Raw genomic sequence first — 27468 nt, 5'->3', positions numbered from 1 at the left:
GAACTCATAAGCTCATCAACTGTCAACTTGTCCACTTCCTTGGACTCTTCAATAGCGACAACAACAAAATCAAATTTTGGATCTAGGGATCTCAAAATTTTCTCAGTAATTCGAGAATCAACGATGGCTTCTCCATTTCTCCTCATCTGATTGACTATCACCATAATTCTTGTGTGATAATCAGAAATAGACTCCGAGGACTTCATCTGCAATAATTCAAATTCACCTCGCAAAGATTGAAGACGAATCTTTTTGATTCTGTCAGCACCTTTGTACTTTTGTTGGAGAGCCTCCCATATGTCATGTGATGTTTCAACGGAAGCTATGATCTCGAATGTATCTTCATCAAGACCTTGGTAGATGATGGTCTTTGCTTTGTTGTCCTTCTTTCTGTTGACTTTCAGGGCTTGCTTCAGTGCCTCTTGTAAAGCATCTTCTTCTTCTTTGGACTCTGGTTCATCATAACCATAGTGTACAATCTCCAAACACTCTTGTGAACCAAGGAATGCCTTTAATCTGATGCACCAACTATCATAGTTGTCTTTGGTCAGCTTTGGGATGAGTGTTTGTGTACTTTCTGTAGTCATTTTGCTCTTTTAATGACTATATCTCCTTCTGGGAGTTGAATTTGGCAAAACGGACAATGTAGATCGATCCGGAATGGTCGAAATAGTTGGGAACCGGTCTGCCTTTGTCGAAATCGGGTCAGATAATGGGTGAACCGGTCCAAAAACCAATTCTGGGCGTCGGGCGGTTCGCTGGGTTGAACCGGGAATATTCTGTGGAATATTCTATCGGCTCGGCTCCGACTAATAGCGGCTCGGCTTAACGGCTCGGCTTGAAAAGGGAATATTCTCGGGAATATTCTTTGGCTCGGCTGGAGGCTTGGCTTGAGGCTTGGCTCGGCTTGGCGCGGCGCGGCTTAAACGGCTCAAATATGGCGCGCGTGGACGTCACTCGTCTTCTTCCTCTGGCGCGCGTGGGTGCGACTGGGCTACAGTTACCAGAACTTCAGGAGGAGCGTGTGGATCACCCCGGTGTCCGATTGAGCTGATGTTTGCGGCAGTGAGTTCGTATGGATGAGCGCTACACGGTGGAATGATCAAAACTTGTTTTTGACAACTTTGAAAATTCGGCTATCCCAGAAAATACTTCTGTTTTCTGACGAACGGGGCTCTGATACCAATTGTTGGTGGGAGGAACCACTGGTGGTGGCTTTGAAACACTCAGAGGGGATAAAACACAAAGTTTTATTTCAAGAACACAAGCTTACAAACACAAAAAGCTTACAAATACACACCCTCTCTTTCTCTCTAGTGTTTCTCTCTATTCTCTCTACTCTCCCACACATAATAGCATAAGCTCAGCTTGCTATTTATACACGAATTCAAAACAAGAAAATTCAACCTTCAAGTGTAAAGGCGGCTGTGGACGGTGGTGTGAAGGCGGCTGGCGGTTGCGGCTGGTCGGTGGCGGCTGGTCGGTGGCAGTTGGTGGTTGCCTTCCTTGACCATCTAGATTGAGTTTAATATTCAACAAAGAGCCAGTCCATGACCGGTATCCTTAGCCTTCCTGCTTATCCATGGTTCATGTCCTTGATCACAGAAGCACTGCGTAAATTAAAAAATATATTAGTTTTAAAGCTTTTTCATGCGAAGCACCATTAATTTGCATCACAGAAGCACTGCGTAGTACTGTTCTCCACTACCAATCTGGTCTTGGTTTAAGAAAAGAAATAGAGAATTGAAAATCTCCATTTTATTTATGCTTTAATAAAACTAAGCCACACTCTCAATTCCAACCCTGCCACCTGCATTCTCCTGCATGGATATCGATCCTGTCTTATCAATGGAAGGAGCTCGGCATACCCCAACCAAAGAAACCGTAGCCATTAGTGTGCCACGCCTAATAGCCATAAACTCTGCAAACTTTTCTTTGGCTTCATCAAGAACTCTCTACACGAGTCATTTTATTTGCTTTTGGGTGGTTTGTGGAGCACATTCTTGTTATTATTAATGATATTTTATTGATTTTGTTAGATTTTTTTTATTGAAAATTTTTTAATAATATTATCATCAGACTTCAGCGTGGCTCATAATGTTTCTCTTTTTTATATATCCTTGTTTTTGTTTTTTTTTATTAAAAATTATATCCGTCTAATTTACTATTTAAAAGGGTCAGAAATAATATTTACAACTTACAACTCGTTCAATGCTGTTTTTTTAAAATATTTTTATTGATGTATAATTTTACTAAATTTTAATTTTTATTATGAAAAAAACTAAAAATATTTCAGACAAGAATATGGTTGCCGACACGTGAATAGTCAGTTCTCAAGAACAATAATTTGATGTTCAAAAATGATTCCACATTCGAGCTTCCCGTGACACTGACACATGGACCCATAGCAAAAACAAATCGTGTATAAATTGACTTGAAATTACCAAAGCTATCCTTGGTTTTCTTCAGGCAAAACCTGAAAAAGTTTCAAATCTAAGGACACAACCTCGATTAGGTTTCCAATATTTTCATTTTCTTAATTTGGTTTCCAATATATCTATAAATTTTTAATTTGATGACATCTCAACAAAACTTATATATTAAATAATCGGTTAATTTCATTGTTTTAGATAATCTAATTCATTTTTTCTAACTAAATTTTTTTTAATGAATTTATGAATTTATTGAAGTTTAAAAAAAAATTAAAAAAAATACAATGATATTTTAAAAAAAATTTAAAAAATAAATATCAAATGGAGAATAGACTCAAAACCCCATCTTCTAAGAATTTTAATTGGTTTTTATAACTCATCATCTTCTTTGTTAAAGAAAAAAAAATATTTGACTTGATCAAAGAAAAATATCTTGGATTTGATCAGAGAAAAAAAAAACTTTACACACATTGACTTTGTGTTTGGTTTGGCCTAGAAGAGTTGAGTTTAACAATTCATCAGACCGAAATATAACTGGGTTTAGTGTCTAATCAAACCTGGAAAAACTAGTCAGATAAATTATTATACTCTTTTTATTTAAAAAAATATCTTTTAAATTGTGAACCTGAAATATAAGGAAAGGAAATTAAGAAACTAGATGGTTTTTTATAGAAAAGAGAAATCACCTGTTTCATGAATATTAAATAGTTTTATTAACTAGAAAATGATGAAAGGATATAATTTAGAATCCATTGATATGTTGAAAAACTAATTTAGATGAGAAATAGATTGGATATCTAATTATGATTTTTCATATAAGTTAGGGATTTAATTTTACAAGGTTTGCACTTTCCCTTATATACGCTCTTAACCAATTTAATTACCAACATAGTAATTTTAATTTCTTTTGATATATATTTTTGAACTAAAAGTATAATTAAATATAATTCTTGCATGCATATTCGTTATCAAATCATCAGCTACATTTATGCACCAGCTGGTAACCACATTAATAATATACATCCATATACGAGGGCTTAATTTCTCAAATTTATGAATAATTATCTCTGAGATTCCCTTGTCTATTTTTCAGGAATCATTGACTGGATGGCGTGATTTAGTTGAAGACATATAGAAAGGAACAAACATGAAACTGTGATATGGCATCTAATTGCCCAGTACTGGGCAGTACTAGCACAGCACATTTTCCACATATTTATTTACACCACATCTTTCTGCAAAGATAGATATGCTATAAAGATTTCTACTCTCCACTATCAAGAGCACAGCCATTCTGAAAGGCGAGAAAAAACTATCTGTGATTCAGTTTTACTCCTCTTCACAACAACAATGGCTGATGAGGTGACACTAATGCTGGAATTTCAGGCAGGCGCCCCTTTTAGTGGAAGAGTGAGAATAGCATTGGCAGAGAAGGGAGTCAAGTATGGTGTGTATGTTAAGTATGGACACAATCTGGTGATGGTGGCAGCCATGTCAAGCATGACTGCTGTCAAACATGGCTGCAAAGTTAGGCATGGTAGGTTGCCTACCATTAAAAATGGTGGCTACCATATTTGACTAAAGAAGAATGTCTTGATTATAAATAGAGGGTGAGCTGAGATGTGAGACGTAGAAGAGAGAACAGATTAAGAACAAGAGAGAAACACAGAGAGAGAGCTAGGGAGAGTTGAGTTGAGTTGAGAAGAATTTTCTCCTCCTCCTTGTTTTGTTGTTTGTATTGTTTCTAAGCTTGATTAATACAAACCAGTAGCTCCGTGGAGTAGGCAAGTTGCCGAACCACGTAAATTTGTGTGTGTTTGATTGCTTGAATGACCCAACAATTGGTATCAGAGCTTGTTCTTGAAAAAGAGGGTGTTTGATCCAAACTCAAAAATCAAAGTTCTCAAAACGTGTTTTTGAACATACCATCGTGTAGAGCAAGAGGAGACGAATTCACTGGTGAAAACCCGGCGAAGAACCGACGTCCTGCATGCCCGCACGCGCCAACACGCGTCGACGAAGCCACTGCCTACGCGCGCCCACGCGCAGCACGCTCTCCACGCGTCGTCTCTACCCGGATACCTGCACCTGAACCGGGTTGACCCGCCACGTCATCCGCCACGCAAGAAAAACAGTATAGTCTCCTGCCACGTCATCTGCCACGTCATCAGACCAGTCAGCAGCCACGTCAGATACTGCCACGTCAGCAAGAAACGCGCGTGCAGTTGCCACGTCAGCGAGGTGGGTCCCGGTGTACCTACGTGGAAGCCACGTCATCTTGCCACGTCATCAAAGGTGGGTTTTGATCCAGTGCTTCGCAGACGCTGTTCTGGACTGACACGCGGCTTCATCTGCACCGTCCGTTGATCCAAAACTTTGACTGTTAAGATCTGAGCCATCCGAAGTCCGATTGGGGTGATCTCAGTGTCGTTTCAATATTTTTGGTCGATCCGGACACATCTGTAAGGTCAGATTTGACAAATTCAAATCAGAGTTACAGTAAAAATGGCAGATGAAATAAAGGCTGCGGGAATTGAAAAATTTGATGGATCAGATTTTGGATATTGGAAAATGCAAATTGAAGACTATTTATATGGGAAGAAACTTCATCTTCCTCTCTTGGGGAGCAAACCGGAGAATATGTCAGAAGAAGATTGGTTGCTTCTTGATAGACAAGTTTTGGGTATTATCCGGCTATCCTTATCAAGAAGAGTTGCTCACAATGTTACGAAAGAAAGATCCACTGCAAGACTAATGGAAGCCTTGTCTGGGATGTATGAAAAGCCCTCGGCAAACAATAAAGTGCACTTGATGAAGAAGTTGTTCAACTTGAAAATGACAGAAGGCACCTCCGTCACACAACATCTCAACAACTTTAATACCATCACAAATCAATTGTCATCTGTAGAGATTGAGTTTGATGATGAGATCCGTGCACTCATTTTGCTAGCTTCACTTCCAAGCAGTTGGGAAGGTATGAGGACAACCGTGAGCAACTCAGCTGGAAAATCCAAACTGAAATATGATGACATCCGAGACTTGATTTTAGCTGAAGAAGTGCGAAGGAAAGACTCAGGTGAAAGTTCAAGTTCAGGATCAGCTCTCAACATTAACACTCGAGGGAGGAGACAGGATAGAAGCTTATCCAGAGGCAGATCCAAATCAAGATACAGAAGTAAAAGCAAGTCCGGACCCAGAAAGCAGGCTGAATGTTGGAATTGTGGCAAACCTGGTCATTTCATGAGGAATTGCACAAAACCGAAAAAACCTGAAGCTGACTCTGCAAACGCTACCACAGATGAGGTACAAGACGCTTTGATTCTTGCTGTACAAAGTCCAATTGATGATTGGATTCTTGATTCTGGTGCTTCATTCCACTGTACACCACACCATGAGATGATGCAAAATTATGTTGCTGGAGATCACGGTGTAGTCTATCTGGCCGATGGACAACCAATGAAGATTGTGGGTATAGGAGAAGTGCAGATCAAGACAATGAATGGATCTACATGGAACTTGCAAAATGTAAGGCATGTTCCTGGACTAAAGAAGAAGTTGATCTCAGTCGGACAACTTGATGAGAGTGGTCATTCAATCCTCTTTTCTGGAGGTATGTGGAAAGTATCAAAGGGAGCAATGGTTTTGGCTCGTGGAAAGAAAACCGGCACCCTGTATATGACCACAAGATTTGAAGATATTATTGCCTCTACTGAAGTAGAAAATCAAGCGCAGCTATGGCACTGTAGACTCGGCCATATGAGTCAAAAAGGGATGAAGATACTTCAGTCGAAGGGAAAACTGCCAGAGCTTAAAAATGTTGATCTAGACATTTGTGAAAGCTGTGTTCTTGGAAAACAGAAAAAGCTCAGTTTCTTAAAGGTTGGCAGGGCCTTAAGACCAAGAAAGCTAGAACTGGTGCACACAGATTTATGGGGACCTTCTTCAGTAGCATCTCTTGGAGGTTCTCGGTATTACGTAACTTTCATTGATGATTTCAGCAGAAAGGTATGGGACTACTTTCTGAAAAATAAATCTGATGTGTTCGAAATATTCAAGAAGTGGAAGGCTATGGTTGAGAATGAATCAGGTTTGAAGTTGAAATGCTTAAGATCTGATAATGGAGGAGAATACATTGATGGAGGTTTCAAGGAGTATTGTGCTGTTAATGGTATCAGAATGGAAAAGACCATTCCAGGCACACCACAACAGAATGGCATTGCTGAAAGAATGAACCGGACCATCAATGAACGAGCTAGAAGCATGAGGTTGCATTCAGGGCTACCTCAAACATTCTGGGCTGACGCAGTTCATACTGCAGTTTACTTGATCAACCGTGGACCATCAGTTCCTTTGGAGTTCAGATTGCCCGAGGAAGTATGGAGAGGAAAAGAGGTACAACTCTCTCATTTAAAGGTCTTTGGGTGTGTTTCCTATGTGCATATAGATTCTGATGCTCGCAACAAGCTAGATGCCAAATCCAAGAAATGTTTCTTCATTGGCTATGGAGATGAAGAATTTGGATTTCGGTTCTGGGATGATCAGAACAGAAAGATTATCAGAAGCAGGAACGTGATCTTCAATGAGAAAGTTTTGTACAAAGACAGATCAAGTGCAGAAACAGATATGACTGATTCAGATACAAGTCCACAAAAATCTGAATTCATCAGATTAGAAGGGCTTCCTGATGTTACTGAGCAGAACAAAACTCAAGAGTCTTTACAAGAAGATTCAAGCACATCTGTACCCACCACTACACAAGACGATGCAGAGCCAAGTGAACCAATTGTTTATGTTCGCAGGTCTTCAAGGACTATAAAGCCCCCACAACGGTTCACACTTCTACTGAACTATATTTTATTGACAGATGGTGGTGAGCCGCTAAGTTATGAAGAATCCTTACAAGATGGAAACTCAAGCAAGTGGGAGTTAGCCATGAAGGATGAGATGAGTTCGTTGCTGAAGAACAAGACCTGGGAGCTGACCACACTACCTGAAGGAAAGAAGGCTTTGCAAAACAAGTGGGTCTACAGAGTAAAGACTGAGCATGATGGAAGCAAACGGTTCAAGGCAAGACTTGTTGTAAAAGGGTTTCAACAAAAGAAAGGGATTGACTACTCTGAGATATTTTCTCCAGTTGTGAAGCTTACAACAATCAGAGTTGTTCTGGGGATAGTAGCAGCAGAGAATTTACATCTTGAACAATTAGATGTAAAAACAGCTTTTCTTCATGGAGAATTGGAGGAAGACATTTACATGGAACAACCAAAGGGGTTTGAAATACCAGGAAAGGAGAACCAAGTCTGCAAGCTAAAGAAAAGCCTATACGGTTTGAAGCAAGCTCCAAGACAGTGGTACAAGAAGTTTGACAACTTCATGTGTAGTTCGGGATACACAAGATGCCAGGTTGATCACTGTTGCTATGTCAAACATTTTGACAACTCCTACATCATTCTACTATTATATGTGGATGATATGTTGATTGCAGGATCCAACATTGAAGAGATTGACAAGCTGAAACAACAATTGTCAAAACAGTTTGAAATGAAGGATCTGGGAGCTGCTAAACAAATACTTGGCATGAGAATCATCAGAGATCAAGACAAAGGCATACTAAAGCTTTCACAAACAGAGTATGTCAAGAAGGTTCTCAGCAGGTTTAGTATGGATAATGCTAAACCAGTAAGTACACCTCTGGGGAATCATTTCAAGCTCAGCAAAGACCAATCACCAAAAACTGAGCTAGAAAGTGGATACATGGATAAGATTCCATACGCCTCAGCTATCGGCTCTTTGATGTATGCTATGGTCTGTACCAGACCAGACATTGCCCATGCAGTGGGAGTTGTAAGCCGATATATGAGCAATCCTGGAAAGCAACATTGGGAGGCGATGAAATGGATCATGAGATACTTAAAAGGTTCATCAGAGACATGTCTTACTTTCACAGCTGGTGGTTTGAAACTTGAAGGTTTTGTAGACGCTGATCTAGCAGGAGATGTTGATAGCAGAAAGAGCACTACAGGATATGTATATACTCTAGGAGGGACTGCTGTTTCCTGGAGTTCAACTTTACAAAAGATTGTTGCTCTTTCAACAACCGAAGCTGAATATGTTGCAGTTTCAGAATCTGCAAAATAGATAGTATGGCTACAGAGTTTCTTGAAAGAATTGGGCAAGATGAATGAAAAGGGTACTTTGTACAGCGATAGTCAGAGTGCAATCTTCCTTGCCAAGAATCCAGCATTTCACTCCAGGACGAAGCATATTCAGATCAAATATCACTTCATCCGACAATTGCTAGACGAGGAGCAACTAATGCTAGAAAAGATCTGCGGAAGCAAGAATCCAGCTGACATGTTAACCAAAGGAGTTACTCTTGATAAACTGAAGCTGTGTAAAGCTTCAGTTGGTCTCAGAGATTAAAAGACAGATCTAGCACCATTTGTGTCCAAGTGGGAGATTGTTAAGTATGGACACAATCTGGTGATGGTGGCAGCCATGTCAAGCATGACTGCTGTCAAACATGGCTGCAAAGTTAGGCATGGTAGGTTGCCTACCATTGAAAATGGTGGCTACCATATTTGACTAAAGAAGAATGTCTTGATTATAAATAGAGGGTGAGCTGAGATGTGAGACGTAGAAGAGAGAACAGATTAAGAACAAGAGAGAAACACAGAGAGAGAGCTAGGGAGAGTTGAGTTGAGTTGAGAAGAATTTTCTCCTCCTCCTTGTTTTGTTGTTTGTATTGTTTCTAAGCTTGATTAATACAAACCAGTAGCTCCGTGGAGTAGGCAAGTTGCCGAACCACGTAAATTTGTGTGTGTTTGATTGCTTGAATGACCCAACAGTGTACAGTGAACAGAACCCGAGGGACGAGATCAGTAAATTGCTTCTTCAGATGAACTCAGTATCCAAGCAGCTCCCAACTCTCATCCACAATGGAAGACCAGTTTGTGAGTCCCTTATTATTGTTCAGTATGTTGACGATGTATGGAAGGGAAAGGCCCCTCTCCTGCCTTCTGATCCTTACCAAAGAGCCCAGTCCAGATTCTGGGCAGATTTTATTGACAAGAAGGTACGTATGCATGGGAACTGGACTTTGCAAGGTCTTTTGTATTTCTAGGTGCTGTTTAGTCCGCTTTACAATATACTGTGCTATGAATTTTAATTTCATGTATTTGAGATTACTAAGAAGATATGGACTACGAAAGGAGAAGAACTGGAGGGAGCAAAAAAGGATTTTATCGAGTGCCTCAAGCTGTTGGAAGGAGAGCTTGGAGACAAGCCTTATTTCGGCGGAGAGAACCTCGGGTATGTGGATGTTGCGTTCGTTCCTTTCTACTGCTGGTTTTATGCCTATGAGACCTGTGGAAACTTCAGCATAGAGGCAGAGTGCCCCAAGATCATTGCATGGGCTAAGAGATGCATGCAAAAAGAGAGTGTATCCAAGTCTCTTGAAGACCCAAAAAAGGTGTACGAGTTCGTTTTGGAGCGCAGGAAGAGGTTTGGGGTGGATTAAGATGAAACACATGTGCATCCATGAGCAGACGATCAGTATGATCTCCTCATGCTGGGGTTGTTTTTCTTTCGAATAATGGGAGCTCTTCGTGGCTGTGCCTTCTCTTCTGTTGTTCTATTGTGATGCTGGAGCATGCGAGCACATCGTTGTGACTCGGCCTGGCAGAGTTTGTGGATTTGTCTTCGGCTCTTTTGCCTGTCTTGTCGTACTGTTTTCACTATTTATTAAAATAATGTGTTGAGATTATTTTACTGGTAGATGATTATGATATCTTTAGAACACGGTTGTTTAATTAAAAAAATTAAAAAAAAATTATTTAAATTTTACTTTTTTATGTTTTCACATTATTTTAATATATTAATATTAAAAATAATTTTTAAAAATTAAAAAAATATTATTTCAATATATTTTTAAATAAAAACTATTTTAAAAAATAACTATTACGGTATTTTTAACAAAAGAGATGCCCTCAATAGGAAAGACAAAGGGCAAGTACACAATGGTAATCAATTAGTAATTCTATCCAATTAATTTTTCCTTTTCAAATGAAATTTTTTAATTTTTTTAAGTTTTTAATTAATTTTTTATGTTTATAAATTATTTAGACTTAATGATATTAAAAATAAAATTTAAATTATAAAATAAAAATATTATTTATATATTTTTAAATAAATAATATTTATCAAACAAGTAATAATTTCAATAATTTTTATGAGATGTGATCATTAAGTTGGGAATATTAATTATGATTGGACTAAATATGTTATATTTTTAAATATTTTTTTGTTTATGAAATTTTACTAGAAATTTAGTTTTATTGCCTCTTCATAAATTTAAGAATTTTTAAATATAAAGATCATCCAATGAAATATCATAATTTTTAAATATTAAAATTTTTATTTACATTAATTTAGTATGTTAAATTAATATTTAATTAATTTTTGAGTATTGAATTTTATTTTAACATTACTATAAATCTAGATTCGTGGTGAAAATCTAAAATTTTAATTTTTTTTATGTATGTTATAAAATCCTCTTATAAATTAGACAAACACAAAATACAACCTTATTTTTATAATTTTTGTACGCTGGATAACAATCATTATCAAATCAACTAGAGATAGCTTTAAGATAAATTTTAATGACCGAGTGGGAGATTTTTAATTTTAATTTTTACTAGAACCCATTGAGGATTGGACGATAATTAGAGATGAACTAAATGTCAAGCGCGATGTTATAGGCTTGTGGTATACTTGTATGTTGTTATAAATTTATAAAAAAATAAGATAAAAAATATTATATAGAGAAAAACTGTTGCAATTTACAATGTTTTTAAGGAAAAAACTACAAAGCTAAATTCTTAACTAGATTAATATTTAAAAAATAAAATGAACAAAGAAAATTTTGAAAAAAAAATCATAATAAAAAAAACTGAAAGGAAAAAAAAATTATGCAGGAAAACGTTGTAGCAATTTATAATGTTTCGTGAGGAAATCTACAGTTGTAATTCTCAACCAGTCCAATATTAAAAATAATAAAATTGATAAAGATAATTTTTTTAAAAAAATCATAATAAAAAAATTATGTTGAGAAACACTATAGCATCCACAATGGTTTAAAAAAAAACTATGAAGCTAAATTCCTAACCAATTCAATATAAAAAAATTGACAAAGACAATTCTAGAAAAAAAACAAAAGAAAAGAAAAAAACCATGTATAGGAACACTGTAGCAATCTACAGTATTTTAAAAAAAAACTACAAAACTAAATTTTCAACCAGCTCCATATTAAAAAAAAAATCAATAAAAACAATTCTGCACAAAAAAATTAAAAAATAGAAAAAAAAACATATGGGTGAAATCTACTGTTGGAATTATCAACCAGCTCAATATAAAAAACAATTCGACAAAGATAATTTAAAAAAACATGTGGGGAAACACTGTAAAAAAACAAAAACTATGTAGGAAAAAAATGATAAAACAAAAAAAAATAAAACAAAACAAAAATAATAAAAAAAAATATGCAACGTAAAAAAAACTACAATACTTTCCCATGCTTTTTAAAGTATTAATTAATATGCCCTCGTCCTTACCTCAAAAAAATTGATTAAAAAGAAGCAATTTTTTTAATTAATTAATTAACCATTTAATCAAAGTTCTTTTCAAAAACAAAAAAACCATCAAATCAAAGTTTTGGAACCTCTTCAATTGATTTTTAAGATCCTAAAATTTAAATAATTTTAATTACAAATCTTTTAATTAAAATTTAATTGATGATTTCGAATTCCTTGATTGAATCAAATTTTAATTATATAAATTATGCTTAAATAAATAATAAAAAAAAAAGAAATATGAAGTTCTGGTTGTTAATTAACAAAACGTGCAACTCCCAAGGAGTGAATTGTAATTTACCATATGCTTTCTATTCATTATACATTATATACTATACAATAAACATAAAACAATAAACATAAAAGAAAGCGTAATTTCACGTTATTGTTTACTCTATATATATATATATATATATATATATATATATATATATATATATATATATATATATATATATATATATATAATTTATATGTGTGTGTGTGTGTGTTCAAAAGGAAAAGGGTGGTAAGGATTATAAAAACAAATACTTCAACTTTTGAAATAATCTTAATATATTATAATTTTAATGTGTAATAAAAAATATTTTAAAATAATTTTTTTATTGTTTACATTATATATATTAAAATTATAAATATTTTTTAAAAACTAATCTGAATTAACTCAAATTAATCTATTTTTTAAGGTGCTAAACTCAATTTGATTTTAATAACTGTGGTTGAATGTTTTTGGTCATGAATGTCTTTTCATGCTATGAAACATTATTCTAAATATAATTTTTGTTTACTTTATCACTGATTAGCCTATAGCTTAGTAACTTTTTCCATGATTTATCACAACCACATAAACTCTGCAGATGAAGATAGCAAGTCTGCTATAATTAAAGTCTTGCTTTCTACTATTTATGATCTTAATTGTCATTTTTTTTTTCACTTCAAGAATGGCTGATGAGGTGACACTGTTGAATTTCTGGGCAAGTATGAGTGTAGTGAACAGGACTTGAGCAACGAAAAGAGTGATTTGCTTCTACAGATGAATCCAGTTTACAAGAAGATTCCAGTTCTCGTCCGTAGAGGAAAATTAACTAGTTTGTGAATCCTGAAAACTAGATGATGAAAAAGAATGAATAACTATTTCCTTAATTTCTTATTCGACACAGAAGTGTTTACATCAAGTATATATATACAAACGTGTGCCTAGAAAATAGGAGCTACAAGTGATTGAGTCCAACTCAATCAGTTCATCTATACCAGCTGCAATTGTAGCAGATTGACTTCAACAGGATATCAACATCTTCTTATCTATAGCAGATCAACTTCAGCTTATCTTCTCAACACTCCCCTTCAAGTTGGAGCATGAATGTTGAGAATGTTCAACTTGCTTGTTAATTTCCTAAAATTGTCTCCTCCTAAGGCCTTAGTGAATATATCTGCTAGTTGAAGATGCGAGGGAACGAATTATGTAACAATTTGATCAGCTTGGATCTTTTCTCTCACAACATGGCAATCTATTTCAATATGCTTTGTACATTCATGATATACCGGATTTGCAGCAATATGAAGTGCAGCTTGATTGTCACAGAATAAGGTAATTGGTTTTAAGCATACATGAAGATCTTTAAACAGACATCTAAGCCATGTGAGTTCACATGTTGCAGCAGCCATGGACCTATACTCAGCTTCGGCAGATAACCTGGAGACTGTTTCCTGTTTTCTTGTCTTCCACGAAATGAGAGAATCTCCAAGAAATACACAGTAACCAGATGTTGATCTTCTTGTCATAGGATAATTTGCCCAATTTGCATCACAATAAGCTCTCAGTTGCAAAGAGCTGCTGGAAGAAAATAATAAGCTGAGACCTGGGTTGTTCTTTAAGTATCTCACTACACGAAGAGCAGCATCCCAATGAGGTTTTCTTGGTGCATGCATAAATTGGCTTAAAATGTTTACAGAATACATGATATCTGGTCTAGTAATCATAAGGTAGATTAATCGCCCCACCAATCTTCTGTAGTGTGAAGCATCATTCAATATCTCACCTTGATCATTAGTGAGTTTCAGATTCTGCTCCATGGGAAAATCAACAGGTTTAGCTCCAAGAAATCCAACATCGTCAAGAATTTTCAATGTGTATTTTCTCTGAGATATAACTATTCTAGCCTTTGATCTTGCCACTTCCAGACCAAGAAAATATTTTAGCTTACCAAGATCTTTTATGTGGAATTGTTGTTGAAGAAAGAGCTTGAGATCTTGAATAGCCTTGTCATTGTTCCCATTAATTATGATATCATCTATCTAGATAAGGACCATGGTTAGAGTAGACCCTTTTTCTTGAACAAAGAGAGAATGATCTGAATGTGACTGAGAGAATCCAGCAGTTTTGATAGCTTCTGAGAATTTGGAGAACCAGTTTCTGCGTGCTTGTTTTAGTCCATACAAGGACTTGTGAAGCCGACATACTATCTTCTCCCCTTGTCGGCAAACTCCTGGTGGTGGAGTCATATAAACTTCCTCATATAAGTCACCATGGAGGAAGGCATTATTAACATCCATCTAAAAAAGAGGCCAATTACGGACTGCAGCCAAGGCAAGAAGGCAGCAAACGGTGGTCAACTTAGCAACTGGAGCGAAAGTTTCATGATAGTCCAAGCCTTCTGTTTGAGTAAATCCCTTGGCTACCAAGCGTGCTTTATACCTTTCCACTGAGCCATCAGACTGGTATTTGATTATAAACACCCATTTGCTGCCGATGGGACGACAGTTTGGTGGTAATAGAACCAGAGACCATGTCTTCTGATTTTCAAGTGCAGTGAGCTCAGTTCTCATTGCTTCACACCATTTAGGATCACTTAGTGCCTGCTCATATGTTGTAGGTTCAAGAGTGCTAGTAATGGTGTTAACAAATAGCTGATGCGAAGGAGATAATGACTGATAGGAAATGAAGCTGGATAACGGATATTAAGTACCTGACCGTGAAGTGGATGACTTGGTTATGGATGCAGAGAGTGGTGACATACCAATCTGGCCACAATGAAAATCACGAAGAAGAATAGAGGATTGTCGAGGCCGATCGCTGCGACGTAGTATAGGAGCAGGTGTGTTTGTTTGGAGAAAAGGAGAAGACTGTGTGGGATTTGATGATGGTGGTGATGAAGATTTAGAGAAAGAAGGAGATAATAGAGTGACAAGGGTCTCGGGTGGTAAAGGAGAAGAAGATAGTGTTTGTGGAATTAGACTGTCATTGGACTCAGGAAATATACCTGCAGAGGTGATTGTGGAGGAGAATTGTCTGAAGTATGGTTAAAAAAAGGAAATGTGTTTTCATGAAAAATAACATCTCGACTAGTAAAAAACTGCCGAGTGGTGAGATCATAAACGCGATATGCTTTTTGATTAGAAGGGTATCCAACAAAAATACATCGATGAGCTCTTGGTGAAAATTTGGTCAAAGGTTGTAAGTTGGTGGCATAACATAGACAACCAAAAGCATGTATCAAGTTTTTTGTTGAGAAACTTGTCATGATTAGGATGTGTCTGTTCATAAAGTTTAGAATATGCAATTTTTTAGTTCATTGTATAACATTTTGGAAACAAAAGTAAATATAAAAATTACAAAGAGTATAATATTTATCATACCTTTACTTCTTTATCATATACATCTTTCGAAACTGTAATCATCTTCAGACAATCATCCCAGCCAAAGCCACTTTTATTTTTAAGTTTGGTTATTATTCCCCATTCTTTTTTCACAGTCTTGAGATGATTGTCCACATGCTTAGGCTCGCATTGCTCATTGAACTTTTGACTGATTTATGTAGCCACCTTAACAAAAGATTCTGCTTTAAAGGTGGAAGAAGGTTTGCTTCCTTTAAGTGCCTCCTCATCTAATATCTCAAGCAACATGTGAGACATAGGCTGTGTCTCACATGAATCATGGGCACTTCCTTCCCAGCCAGTTAAAACATATATAAACTTCAAATCAAAAGTTATAGCTGTTAAAATATTTTGAGTTATTCCTTCTTTTCGACCTCGAAACTTTCCTTGAATCTCAACAGGAACATTTGCAGGAATATAGGTACCATCAATTGCTCCCACACAATCCTATATAAACATGAAAAAATAATTTATAACCTTTTCTTCTAGATGTAATTAATTAATGTATAAAGATATTTGTATTGTTTTCATACCTTAAAATAAGGATAAAATCATTCATTATCTCTACTGGAACTGTATCCTCTAGATTTTTAATGTGTTTGTATAACTTAAGAATTGCTTTTAAAATAATTCTAAAGTAACGATAGATAGTTTCAACAGACCTATAGTATATACCACTAATAACACGAAATCTTTAGTTTTGGCCTACTATTTGTAAGAACACAATTACTTGCTCCCTAATAGACACATTTTGAGTTGATCGTAATAGGTCACGACTTGTGAGAACATCACACAATCTATATAAGACAACAGGTTTCATACAAATTTGTTCAACGCAATGTCTATCACCTCGATTCAAAATGCTGTCAATATAGAATTCTCGTTGAGCAATTGCATTTATACGTGGTTCTCTTAGTATATAAATTCTATTTCTTTCTTGTTCAATAATAGCTACCCTTGTAGCTATCACAGTTACAGCTACTCTCATACATGCTGCATGAATTATCTTGCTATCCATATCATGAAAGTGAAGTTTTCTGATAACAAAACCTAAAAATTTGAGGAAATAAATATTAAAAAATGCATATAAAATACTTCCACAATCAATACAATAAATTATGCTGAAAGAAGCTGACAATGTATAATTGTTATGGCAATGATATCTGATTCCCTAAACAAACAAGGTCTTAAAATATATTATTTAAGACCATAAAAGTAAATTTCTCGATGATAAAACCGTTTTCAAAATTATACAATTCATAAGTTCACAACGATCAATAAACATTGCGCAATGAAATCCATATAATTACCAGTATAGTCCCACAAATTTATCCATATATAAGAAATATAATCAAACACTAATCATATATTAATCAAAGCAAACTAAAACACAAATTTATGTTTATTGTTCTGTTATAATTCCCCTTATTAATGTAACATGTATTTAAACATCCTACTTCACACGGTAATAGTGTAATTACCCTCATTAACTCTCGCACAAACACATGAAAAAAAATGGGTGCTCACATTCTCTGGTCAAAACTCTCATCATCTCTTGCATTTCCCTTACAAACACGCAGCCTGCCCCATGTTTTGCAGGTGCTCACGAGCCTAAATTCAATGGCTACCTTCAACGGCTCAATCTACAAAGTCCAGCAATCAGCCATGAAAAGACCCGTAATCCTTCAAAGCTTCCTTCCCCTGACTTCACAAGTATCAAATTAAACTTATAATTCCATTCCCCTCTCTCATTCCCCCTCCCTCTCGGTCGATTCCCCTCTACCATTCCCATGTTCACTGTTTCCTATTCCCTCTCCCTCTCGCTCTCGGTCGATTGCCCTCTCCCATTCCCCTGTTCCTTGTTCCCTCTCCCTCTCGATTGATTCCCCTTGTTCCCTCTCCCTCTTGGTTGATTCGTCCTCTCAGTCAATCCCCCATGTCCCCTGTTCCCTCTCCCTCTCAATCGATCCCCCCTGTTCCTTCTCCCTCTCGGTTGATTCCCCTCTCGGTTTCTCTCATTCCCCCATTCCCCTGTTCCCTCTCGATTTCTCTCATTCCCCTTCCCCTGTTCCTCTCCCTCTCAGTTTCTCTCATGCCCTTATTCCCTATTGATTTCCTTGTGTTCCCTCCTTGTTTCTCTTGCCATTTATGCACAAAGAAGCAAATAATGAAGACATAGAAGCAGGACAAAGATTCAAGGGGCAACAGGGCTCCTCCTTCCCAGTTCTTCTCCCTCTCCCCCCCCAGCTACTGTTCAAAAACAAAGAGAGAAAGGGTTGATTTTCAACGCTTCCACCCGGGATATGGTGGCCGGATCCGGGGATGGGGTAACAGGGAGGGGCTGCTTTTTGCTAGGGAAGATTTATTAACATAATTTGGGGATTTTTGGCGTGCCTTGAATTGGTTTGTTGGGTTAGAATAAAACTGACGAATGTGAGTGATTTTTGAAGAAAACTATCATGGAAAAATTGTGTTTTTTGTGGCTTTGCTTGATGAATTTTAGTTGTGTTATGGAAATGTTATGGAAAACATATGACAGGTAACAGATTTATGGAAATGGAATGCCATACTTTGTACAGATCTACGAAGAAGATAAGAACATAAAGGAAATAGAGGAAAAAAATACCTGAAATTATGCAAGCGAAATGCTTCAATTGTCCAGAGAATGCTTCTGTAATTGTTCCTGCTTCCAATCATTTTTGACGAGAGAGAGAGATCGTGATTTGTGAAAATAGGTGTTGTTGTAACCCATTTTTGGGTCCCCCATAAAATATATATATATAAATATATATATATAGCCAAAGAAGGTTAAGAAAAAAATAACAGGAGGCAGAAGCGCTCAGAAAATTGTCGGAAAATTGTTCAATGAGGTTAAAAATATGAAGATTGAATTTTTGACAGTATATTATTGAAGGAGGAGAGCCCTGTGGAGAAGGAAAATTTGGATTGGAGGAGAAAAGCCCAAATTTGGATGTTTTTGGATTTAATTGGATTTTTAAATGATTTTATAGGGGACTTGATTGCAAGAAAAATTGATTTTTAAGTCAATTTGGGCTTTAATTGGAAGAAATTTAAGTTCTGGGGCCAAAATATATTTTTTAGGAATTTATTAAGTCAAATCAGGGGCTTAATTGCATAAATATTGAAGTTTAAGGGCCAATTAGGGACTTAATTGAAGAAATCCGAAACCAGGGACCAAATTGAAGAAGGCGCGTAAGTATAGGGGCTGGAATTAATTGATTCAGGGGCCTAATTGAAGAAATTGGAAGTTATTTGATCAATTAAGGGCTCAATTGCATAATTCAGAGGCCAAGGACCAAAGTGAAAAACGCGGCCAAATATAGGGACGGGGTTCGAATTCGGCAGGGATGCAATTGAAAGGATAAAAGATGATTGAGGGCTGCTTTGTAAATTGACGCGTTTTGGCGTTTTGCAGGTTTTAAATGAAACGGCGCGTTTTCTCCAAAACGACGCCGTTTCATCCGTTCAAAAAAAAAAAAAAAAAAAAAAAGAGGGCAGAACGGTGTCGTTTTGAACGACATTGTTCATCTTTCTTCTTCCCCCCGAAACAGACAGCGGGGAAGAGGGAAAACGGTGCTTTTTTTTGAATTTTGCCGGCCCCCTCTCTTTCTCTCGCCTGGAGCCCACCGACCGAACACAATGGCAGACCACCCACCGCGCACCACCCGCCGAACCTCGACAGCCGCGCCCATGGCCGACCAGCCGGCTGCCCCCCCACATGTGAGCTGTAAAAAAAGCCATGGCCTTGGCTCTATAAAAAGGACCCGAAAAGGGAAGAAAGGGGAGGAGGAAAATAGGGAGAAAAAACGAAAAAACAGAGGAGAGAAAGGGAAGACCGAGAGAGAGGACCAAGAGAGGCGAAAAAAAAAGAGAGAAAAAAAAAAGAAAACAGACCGAGAGAAGAGAGGGAAGGGAAGAAAGAAAAAAGACCGAAACATTGAAAGAGCAAAGGAAGAGTTGAAAACTTGAGGGAAACCAAACCGGGGAGGGTCACTGGAAAATACCGAAAAACAGAGCACCGCCGCTGCTGCCTGGAGTCGCCGTCCGTGAGCCACGACACCGCCACCGGCCTCCACCGCAGCACCGCCAGCGAAGCCGACAGACCAGCAACGCTCCGCCACAGCCCCGCCAGGTAACCTTTCTTCCCCTATATCTATAGTTTTTTTTCCTTCTCTGCATGCAGAACGAATAGCGTTCTGCATGCAGGGGTGGGGGGAAATTAATTCCCCCCGCCCGGTTTAGGCTGCTGGGCCAGGCGGATCCTGGCCCAGCCATCTCTTCTGGGCCGGGCCTAGCCCAGAAGAGGATAATTGTGCGGGCCGAGATCGGCCCAATCCATTTTGGGCCGAAATCGGCCCAATCCATTTTAAGGCTGAGTCCGGCCCAACCCAGTTGGTTGGGCCGGATCAGCCCAGCCCATTTAATATTATATATATTATATATTATTTTGTTTTAGATTATTTATATATAGATATATATATAAAAAAAAATTTACCAAAATTCTTCAAAAATTATTTCAGAAAATAAGTGATTTTTAGGTAATTTTATTATTGTATTTTGATCATTTTTGGTTTGTATTTTTATGTTATAGAAATACAAATTCGGTTTTAAAATACCCGGTTTTCGTCAAAACATCAAAGATTTTCAAAATAAAAATGTTTTTTTTGCTTTCAAAAATTTCCTAAATATTTTTTAAAAATATTGTTGATTTTTCTGCATTTTTTTATCAAAGTGGATTAATATTTGGTTATATTTTTTATACCGTAAGAATACCAACCCAGTATTAAAATACCCGATTTGCGTCAAAACATCAAAAAAAATATACATAATTATTTTTTTTTTTTGTTTTTTTGTTTTAAAATACGGCCTAGTCTCTCCAATATATATATATAAATATTACAACATCATATTTTTTATACAACAAAGAAAATTTCAAAACGATATATGTATTAGCATGCATTTTGGCTTTAATAACCAGTTTATTCAAGCCATGAGAACTAGGCCAATATTTCAAAAATTCTAAAAAATTCTTTTTGTTTTCTTTAGTATTCGGGATTACGAATTTATACATAAAATGTTTTTCCTGATATTAAAAATATGGTTTTTACATAGATTTTTTAGAACGGTTAGGTTTTACCCGATAAGATAAGGACCTCCTTATTAAGGAGGACTTTTCTTGAACCATAGACGGACCAACAACTAGGAAACACAACGAGACCTTAATTTTATCAGACAAACAAACAAAGCAGCTTACCTTAGGTAGGACGTATTTGGGGTGCTAATACCTTCCCTTTACGCAACCAGTCCCCGTGCCCGATCTCTGAGACCAGTTAGGGTTCCTAGTAACCAAAATACTAGGTGGCGACTCCCACACTCTTTTTTTTATTGCTAAGAGACAAAGAACTCCTTGTCTCTCCATATTTACCAGATATACACCCCCCACACACACCCCTGAAGGTGGACGATCGCCGCGACGTCGCGCGCCCCGCGACAGGTGTATTGAAAAAAAAAAGTGTTTTCCTTTCTTTATCCAGAGGAAAACACATTCCTTTGATAAAATGGTGTTTTTTTGTTGACTGGAATTAAGTTTCCATTGACTACTTTTCCGTAATGTTGCCAAACATGGGAAAGTAAGGAAAATGAATTCCAAGAATTCATTTTCCTTGAAACAAACAAGGCGTAAGGCTTGTAAAACTTAAAAATAACAAAAAAATATCACTAAATTTCTTAAAGTTTATTTTCACCGTTTACATCAGTAAACAAAGCAGTATCGAAAAGATTGCTTAGACACAGTATCGAAAAGATTGCTTAGACAAGACCTTTTCACTGTTTACATCAGTAAACAAAGGAGTATCGAAAAGATTGCTTAGACAAGACCTCTATGCTCAGTGGATGCAAATTAATTAATAACCAAGTTGGTGGACTGTATTTTCCTTCACAGTTGGCTGAGTGCGATGATAAAATTTCTCAGGCTCAACACCTTTTGTATAACACGTGACAAACCCACTCCTATTGATCTGGAAACGCGTCATGTCAAGTTATTGGATCTGGCAAGCACCATTCTTAGATGGTGTTTTGGCCTGGTGTTGGCTAGATTCAACAACACTTGGATCAGGCCAGTGTTAAGCTCAATAATGTTTTAAAAAAATCATATCTATATGTTTTTTTATCCGGTATTTTTCAATAAACATATATATAATAATAAAATCTTGGTTGATAAAAAATATTTGGAATTTTTAAGTTTCAAGTGTTATGAATTAGGGGTATCGTGTTTAGGAGTAATATAAGAACCAGGTCAGTGGTTTTAGTTTTAAGGCAAAAACAATCATGTACCCAATAATTTCTTTCCTAGGAGACACGTATCATGATATCGAAGGATCATGTTGTTCTCACATCAAGTAAATATCGTTTGGGGATCGGTCGGCGAGATGGAAGGATGACTTCCTGGTAAAAAAAAAAGATCCATGACCTAAATAAAAAATAAAATGAAAACGAAGGACTAGTTTTCTATTGACCAATAGTTGATTATAGTTTTTAATCAATTAACTATAAAATATTCTCTAATGGTCAAAGCCTAAACTACGACCACAAGGTTAATTACGAATCGTACAAGAAAAGTTTAGCCAAATTTGGAACCATCAATCTCTCAAACCTTATAAAGGAGCATTTCCCCAGTAATGGTCACAAAAAGCACTCTTGCATCATCAACAATCCATTTGTTACCTGGGTAGCTAATGTTGCCATCAATCATGGAATTCCCTGTGCCATGTTTTGGATACAGCCATGTTCACTTTATGCCATTTATTATCACTTTTACAATAAGCTAAACTCATTTCCTACTTTAACAGATCCTGAAACGAGTGTTGAGTTGCCAGGTTTGCATGCTACTGTTGAATACGGAAGATTTACCTTCTTTTGTTCTTCCTTCAAATCCATATGGTATCTTTCCTAAATTGTTCTCAGACATGTTCCAGAACATAAAGAAGTATAAATGGGTTCTTGGGAACTCATTCTTTGGGCTTGAGAAAGATGTTATTGAGTCCATGGCTGATCTCAGCCCTATTAGTCCCATTGGCCCTCTAGTTCCTTAATTATAAGACCCATTGGCCCTCTAGTTCCTTAATTATAAGACTATCATTATATTTTAAATAATAACTAAAGAGCTTGTAAAACTTAAAAATAACAAAAAAATATCACTAAATTTCTTAAAGTTTATTTTCACCGTTTACATCAGTAAACAAAGCAGTATCGAAAAGATTGCTTAGACACAGTATCGAAAAGATTGCTTAGACAAGACCTTTTCACCGTTTACATCAGTAAACAAAGCAGTATCTAAAAGATTGCTTAGACAAGACCTCTGTGCTCAATCGACGCAAATTAATTAATGACCAAGTTGGTGGACTGTATTTTCCTTCACAGTTAGCTGAGTGCGATGATAAAATTTCTCAGGCTCAACACCTTTTGTATAACACGTGACAAACCCACTCCTATTGATCTGGAAACGCATCATGTCAAGTTATTGGATCTGGCAAGCACCATTCTTAGATGGTGTTTTGGCCTGGTGTTGGCTAGATTCAACAACACTTGGATCAGGCCAGTGTTAAGCTCAATAATTTTTTTAAAAAATCATATCTATATGTTTTTTTATCCGGTATTTTTCAATAAACATATATATAATAATAAAATCTTGGTTGATAAAAAATATTTGGAATTTTTAAGTTTCAAGTGTTATGAATTAGGGGTATCGTGTTTAGGAGTAATATAAGAACCAGGTCAGTGGTTTTAGTTTTAAGGCAAAAACAATCATGTACCCAATAATTTCTTTCCTAGGAGACACGTATCATGATATCGAAGGATCATGTTGTTCTCACATCAAGTAAATATCGTTTGGGGATCGGTCGGCGAGATGGAAGGATGACTTCCTGGTAAAAAAAAAAGGTTCATGACCTAAATAAAAAGTGACTCAAAACTAGAGTGGGAAGATGATTTATAAGATAGGTGGCAGTAAGCAAACTCTATCCCCAAAATTTTAATGGTAAATTTTCTTGGAATCTCAGGGCACGACCAACATTGAGCAGGTGTCTATGTTTTCGTTCAACAACACCATTTTGTTGAGGTGTGTACGGACATGAATTTTGAAACAAAATACCATGGGTAGAAAGGAATAGCTTTAAAGAGATAAATTCCAGTCCATTATCACTTCGTATAATTTTAACTTGACATTTAAATTGAGTGTGAACGAAAGTGATGAATGATTTTAACAACCCTTGTGTTTCAGATTTGAATTTCATCAGGAAAATCCAGGTAAAACGAGAGTAGTCATCCACAATAGTTAAAAAATAATGTACACCAGAGTGTGTTTCAATCTTTTGTGGACCCCAAATATCATAGTGTATAAGATCAAAAATTTTGGCACTTTGAATTGAGCTTATAGGAAAAGATAACCTGGTTTGTTTTGCCAAAGGACAAACTTCACATGAATGTTGTGAATCATAAACAAAAGATGGGATTAATTTTGACAGAAACTGAGAGGGTAATTTTGATGGATGTCCTAATTTGTTGTGCCAGACAACTCCTGATGGAAAAGAGACTTGACATGAGATTGGTGTTTTTGAATGTGATTCTGATTGTGGCATAAGGTAGTATAGTCCCTTACTCTGCTTCCCCAGGCCAATCATCCTCTCCGTAGTAAGGTCCTGCAATATACAAAAAGTGAGAAAGAAGTGGACAGAACAATTTAAAGCAGATGTGAGTTAACTGACAGAAAGCATATTCACATGGAATTAAGGTGCACAAAGAACATCATGAATATGTAGATTTTTGGTAATATGTGCAGAGCCAGCACTTGTAATTGTTGCATGGGAACCGTTTGGTAAGGTGACTTGAGAGAACATAAGAACAATGGTTTTATCAACAACTGAAGTAGCTATATGGTTAGTGGCTCCACTGTCAATGATCCATTGAATAAACTTGGAATTGTGAGTTGTGAATTATGAACAAAACGGAGTGGAGTTACCTGTATAATTTACAAAGACTGTGGATTTCTCGGTTTGGAAGAAAGCTTTGATTTATGAAAATTCTTCAGGAGTGAATTGAAGAGGCTGATCAGAGGTTTGAACGGACTTGATTTTGGTGTGAGATGATTCAATTCCTGTTTGATTTGCAGCAACCTTTTGAGCTCGATTCCTAGGTTGAACATTCCTACCATGAAGAGCATGACCAACAGGAAACCCAATCAAATAGAAACGTCTCTCCACAGTATGTGTTGTTCCATCACAGTAGGAGCAGTGAAATCGTTTCTTGGATCCTTGCATTATTGATGAGTCAGGCATCCAATTTCGAGAGAAATCTTATCGCTGTGAAGTATAGCCTGGTCTTTTGACATTCATGGTGTGAACCTGTTCAGTAACCTTGTGCTCAACCAGACCTCGTTGTTTTTCTTCCTCACATAAGAGTGAGTATGCTTTCTAACAATTGGTAAAGGTTGCATGAGTATGATTTGCCCTCTAATAGCTGAATAGCTCTCATTTAATCCCATAAGAAACTGACCAAGTCTCATCTTTTCTTCATTGTTTGACAATTGTTTCATTCCACCACAAGTGCACTGAATAGCTGGACTGCTCATTTTTAATTCACCCCACAGTGTTTTTATCTTGGTGTAATATGCGAAGATGGAATCCTGATTTTGCTGCAATTCTACTATGGAACGCTGAACTTGATAATGATGAGAAAAATCACCTTGTGAGAATTGTTTTTGTAGATCCAACCAGATTTCAGAGGGGGTTTCAACATAAAAAACACTATTGGCAAGCTCCTGATTTAAAGAGTTGAGAATCCAAAAAAGAACCATATCATTGCATCGTTGCCATAACATGTATTTAGGATTAGATTCACCTGGCATAGATATGGTTCCATTGATGAATCACAGCTTGTTTTTGGCGTTGAGACTTATTAAAATGAAACATCTCCACATGGCATAGTTGGTTCCATCAAGAACTTTCGGAACAAGAGTCATGCTTGGATGATCTGATGCATGGATAAAAAAGGGATCAAAAGGATCAATGGTTAAAAAGGTCATGTTTGGAAGGGTAGTATTTTTGTTGATACTTGTTGAATCAATATTGTCCTCCATTGGAGAACTTTATGAAAGCTTGGTTTTAGAGTTTTATATGCTCTAATACCATGAAAACTAGATGATGAAGAAGAATGAAGAACTGTTTCCTTAATTTTTTATTCGACACAGAAGTGTTTACATCAAGTATATATATACAAACGTGTGTCTAGAAAATAGGAGCTACAAGTGATTAAGTCCAACTCAATCAGATTAACTTCAACAGGAGATCAACATCTTCTTATCTATAACATATCAACTTTAGCTTATCTTCTCAACAAATCCCTTATTATTCTTCAGTATATTGATGATGTGTGGAGGGACAAGGCTCCTTTGCTGACTTCTGATCCTCATGAAAGAGCTCAGTCCATGTTCTGGGCTGATTTTATTGATAAAAAGGTATGGACATATACCTTCAATCTTGCCAAATCTCTCGTCCCCCTTCGATACATGTATCTATGCTTGCGTGAGGACAAATATATATTCCTTTGCTACTGCTATGTTACTGCATGTAATATCAATTATGTGCTGTAAAAATGAATTCTCAGATATTATTTTAAAATATTTTTATTTTATATTGAAAGAATTTATCTTTAAAGTATTTAAAGTGAAAATATTTTTATATTACACGTTAAAAAATTATAATTTTCTACTTGTGAATATAAAATATATACAGTAATGGACTATAAGCTTATATTCTACCATTTATATATTTTCTAGCTAAACTTGCTGGATTTTCTTGTTATTATTTTCCTTGCTGTTTCTGCATCCCTCCTTTCGGGGAAGAACCTACTGAATCCTCATGGACAATTTTATGTGGGTAAATATCTTTAAGGAACCTTACGTGAGTAAATATCCTTAAGGACATTGGAGGGAGATATGGACATCAAACGGAGAAGAACTAGAGGCGGCAAAGAAGGGTTTCTTTGAATGCCTTGAGTGATATATTGGAGGGAGAACTAGGAGAGAAGCCTTATTTTGGGGCCGGTGAGACTCTGGGGTATGTGATATTGCCTTTGCTCCTTTCTGTTGCGGGTTTTCTACTTATGAGACCATCGGAAACTTCAGCATAGAAGCTCAATGTCCCAAGATCATTGCATGGGCTAACGGGTGCCTGCAAAGAGATCAGAGAGTATCCAAGTCTCTTGTAGAACCTGGAAAGGTCCACGAGTTGCTTTCTACATTTATTTTTTTCTGTTTTCGGTTGATGCTCGAAAATCAAAGAAGGGAAGAACACTAGAACAGCAAGGGTAGGCAAAGCATATATATTTTTTTTAATTTCTTGTTATTATCAATCATATATGTGATCAATCCTTAATTCGAGTCAAATAACGGGATTGATCAGCATTTATTGTGTCACTGTATAACGCAAGTTGTTTCTTTTACGAATAATATTGAACTTTCTGTAATTCTGGGGCACTTGGCTGACTAGGAACTGGATATGTCCAGACCTTCAATCATATTTAGCTAGCTTATATGTGTTGTGATGTGTGCTTTGAACGCTTTTCCTTGAATCTGAACTAGCTGCCATTTCCTTGGATCTGAAATAGTTGGTATTTGTATTTGATGTGCTAATTTTTGCTCGGAAAAGGGAAGGTTTGAGAATTTATTAGATTGGGCA

General features: G+C 36.5%; 1 protein-coding gene and 1 pseudogene across 1 annotated transcript; both read left to right on the top strand.

Annotated features, from left to right (window-relative positions):
* The first annotated feature begins 3621 nt into the window (after positions 1–3621).
* On the top strand, positions 3622–10197 carry LOC133703138 (probable glutathione S-transferase). The gene is made up of 4 exons (XM_062127574.1): positions 3622–3879; positions 7297–7299; positions 9281–9507; positions 9607–10197. Exons 1-4 carry the CDS (start codon positions 3783–3785, stop codon positions 9949–9951), a joined length of 672 nt encoding a protein of 223 aa, XP_061983558.1. The 5' UTR covers positions 3622–3782; the 3' UTR covers positions 9952–10197.
* Positions 10198–13002: 2805 nt separating this feature from the next.
* LOC133702624 (probable glutathione S-transferase) lies at positions 13003–27087 on the top strand (annotated as a pseudogene).
* The last annotated feature ends 381 nt before the right edge of the window (positions 27088–27468 follow it).

Source organism: Populus nigra, chromosome 9, assembly GCF_951802175.1.
Source record: "Populus nigra chromosome 9, ddPopNigr1.1, whole genome shotgun sequence".
NCBI lineage: Eukaryota > Viridiplantae > Streptophyta > Magnoliopsida > Malpighiales > Salicaceae > Populus > Populus nigra.
This window is presented reverse-complemented; position numbering and strand designations above follow the sequence as displayed.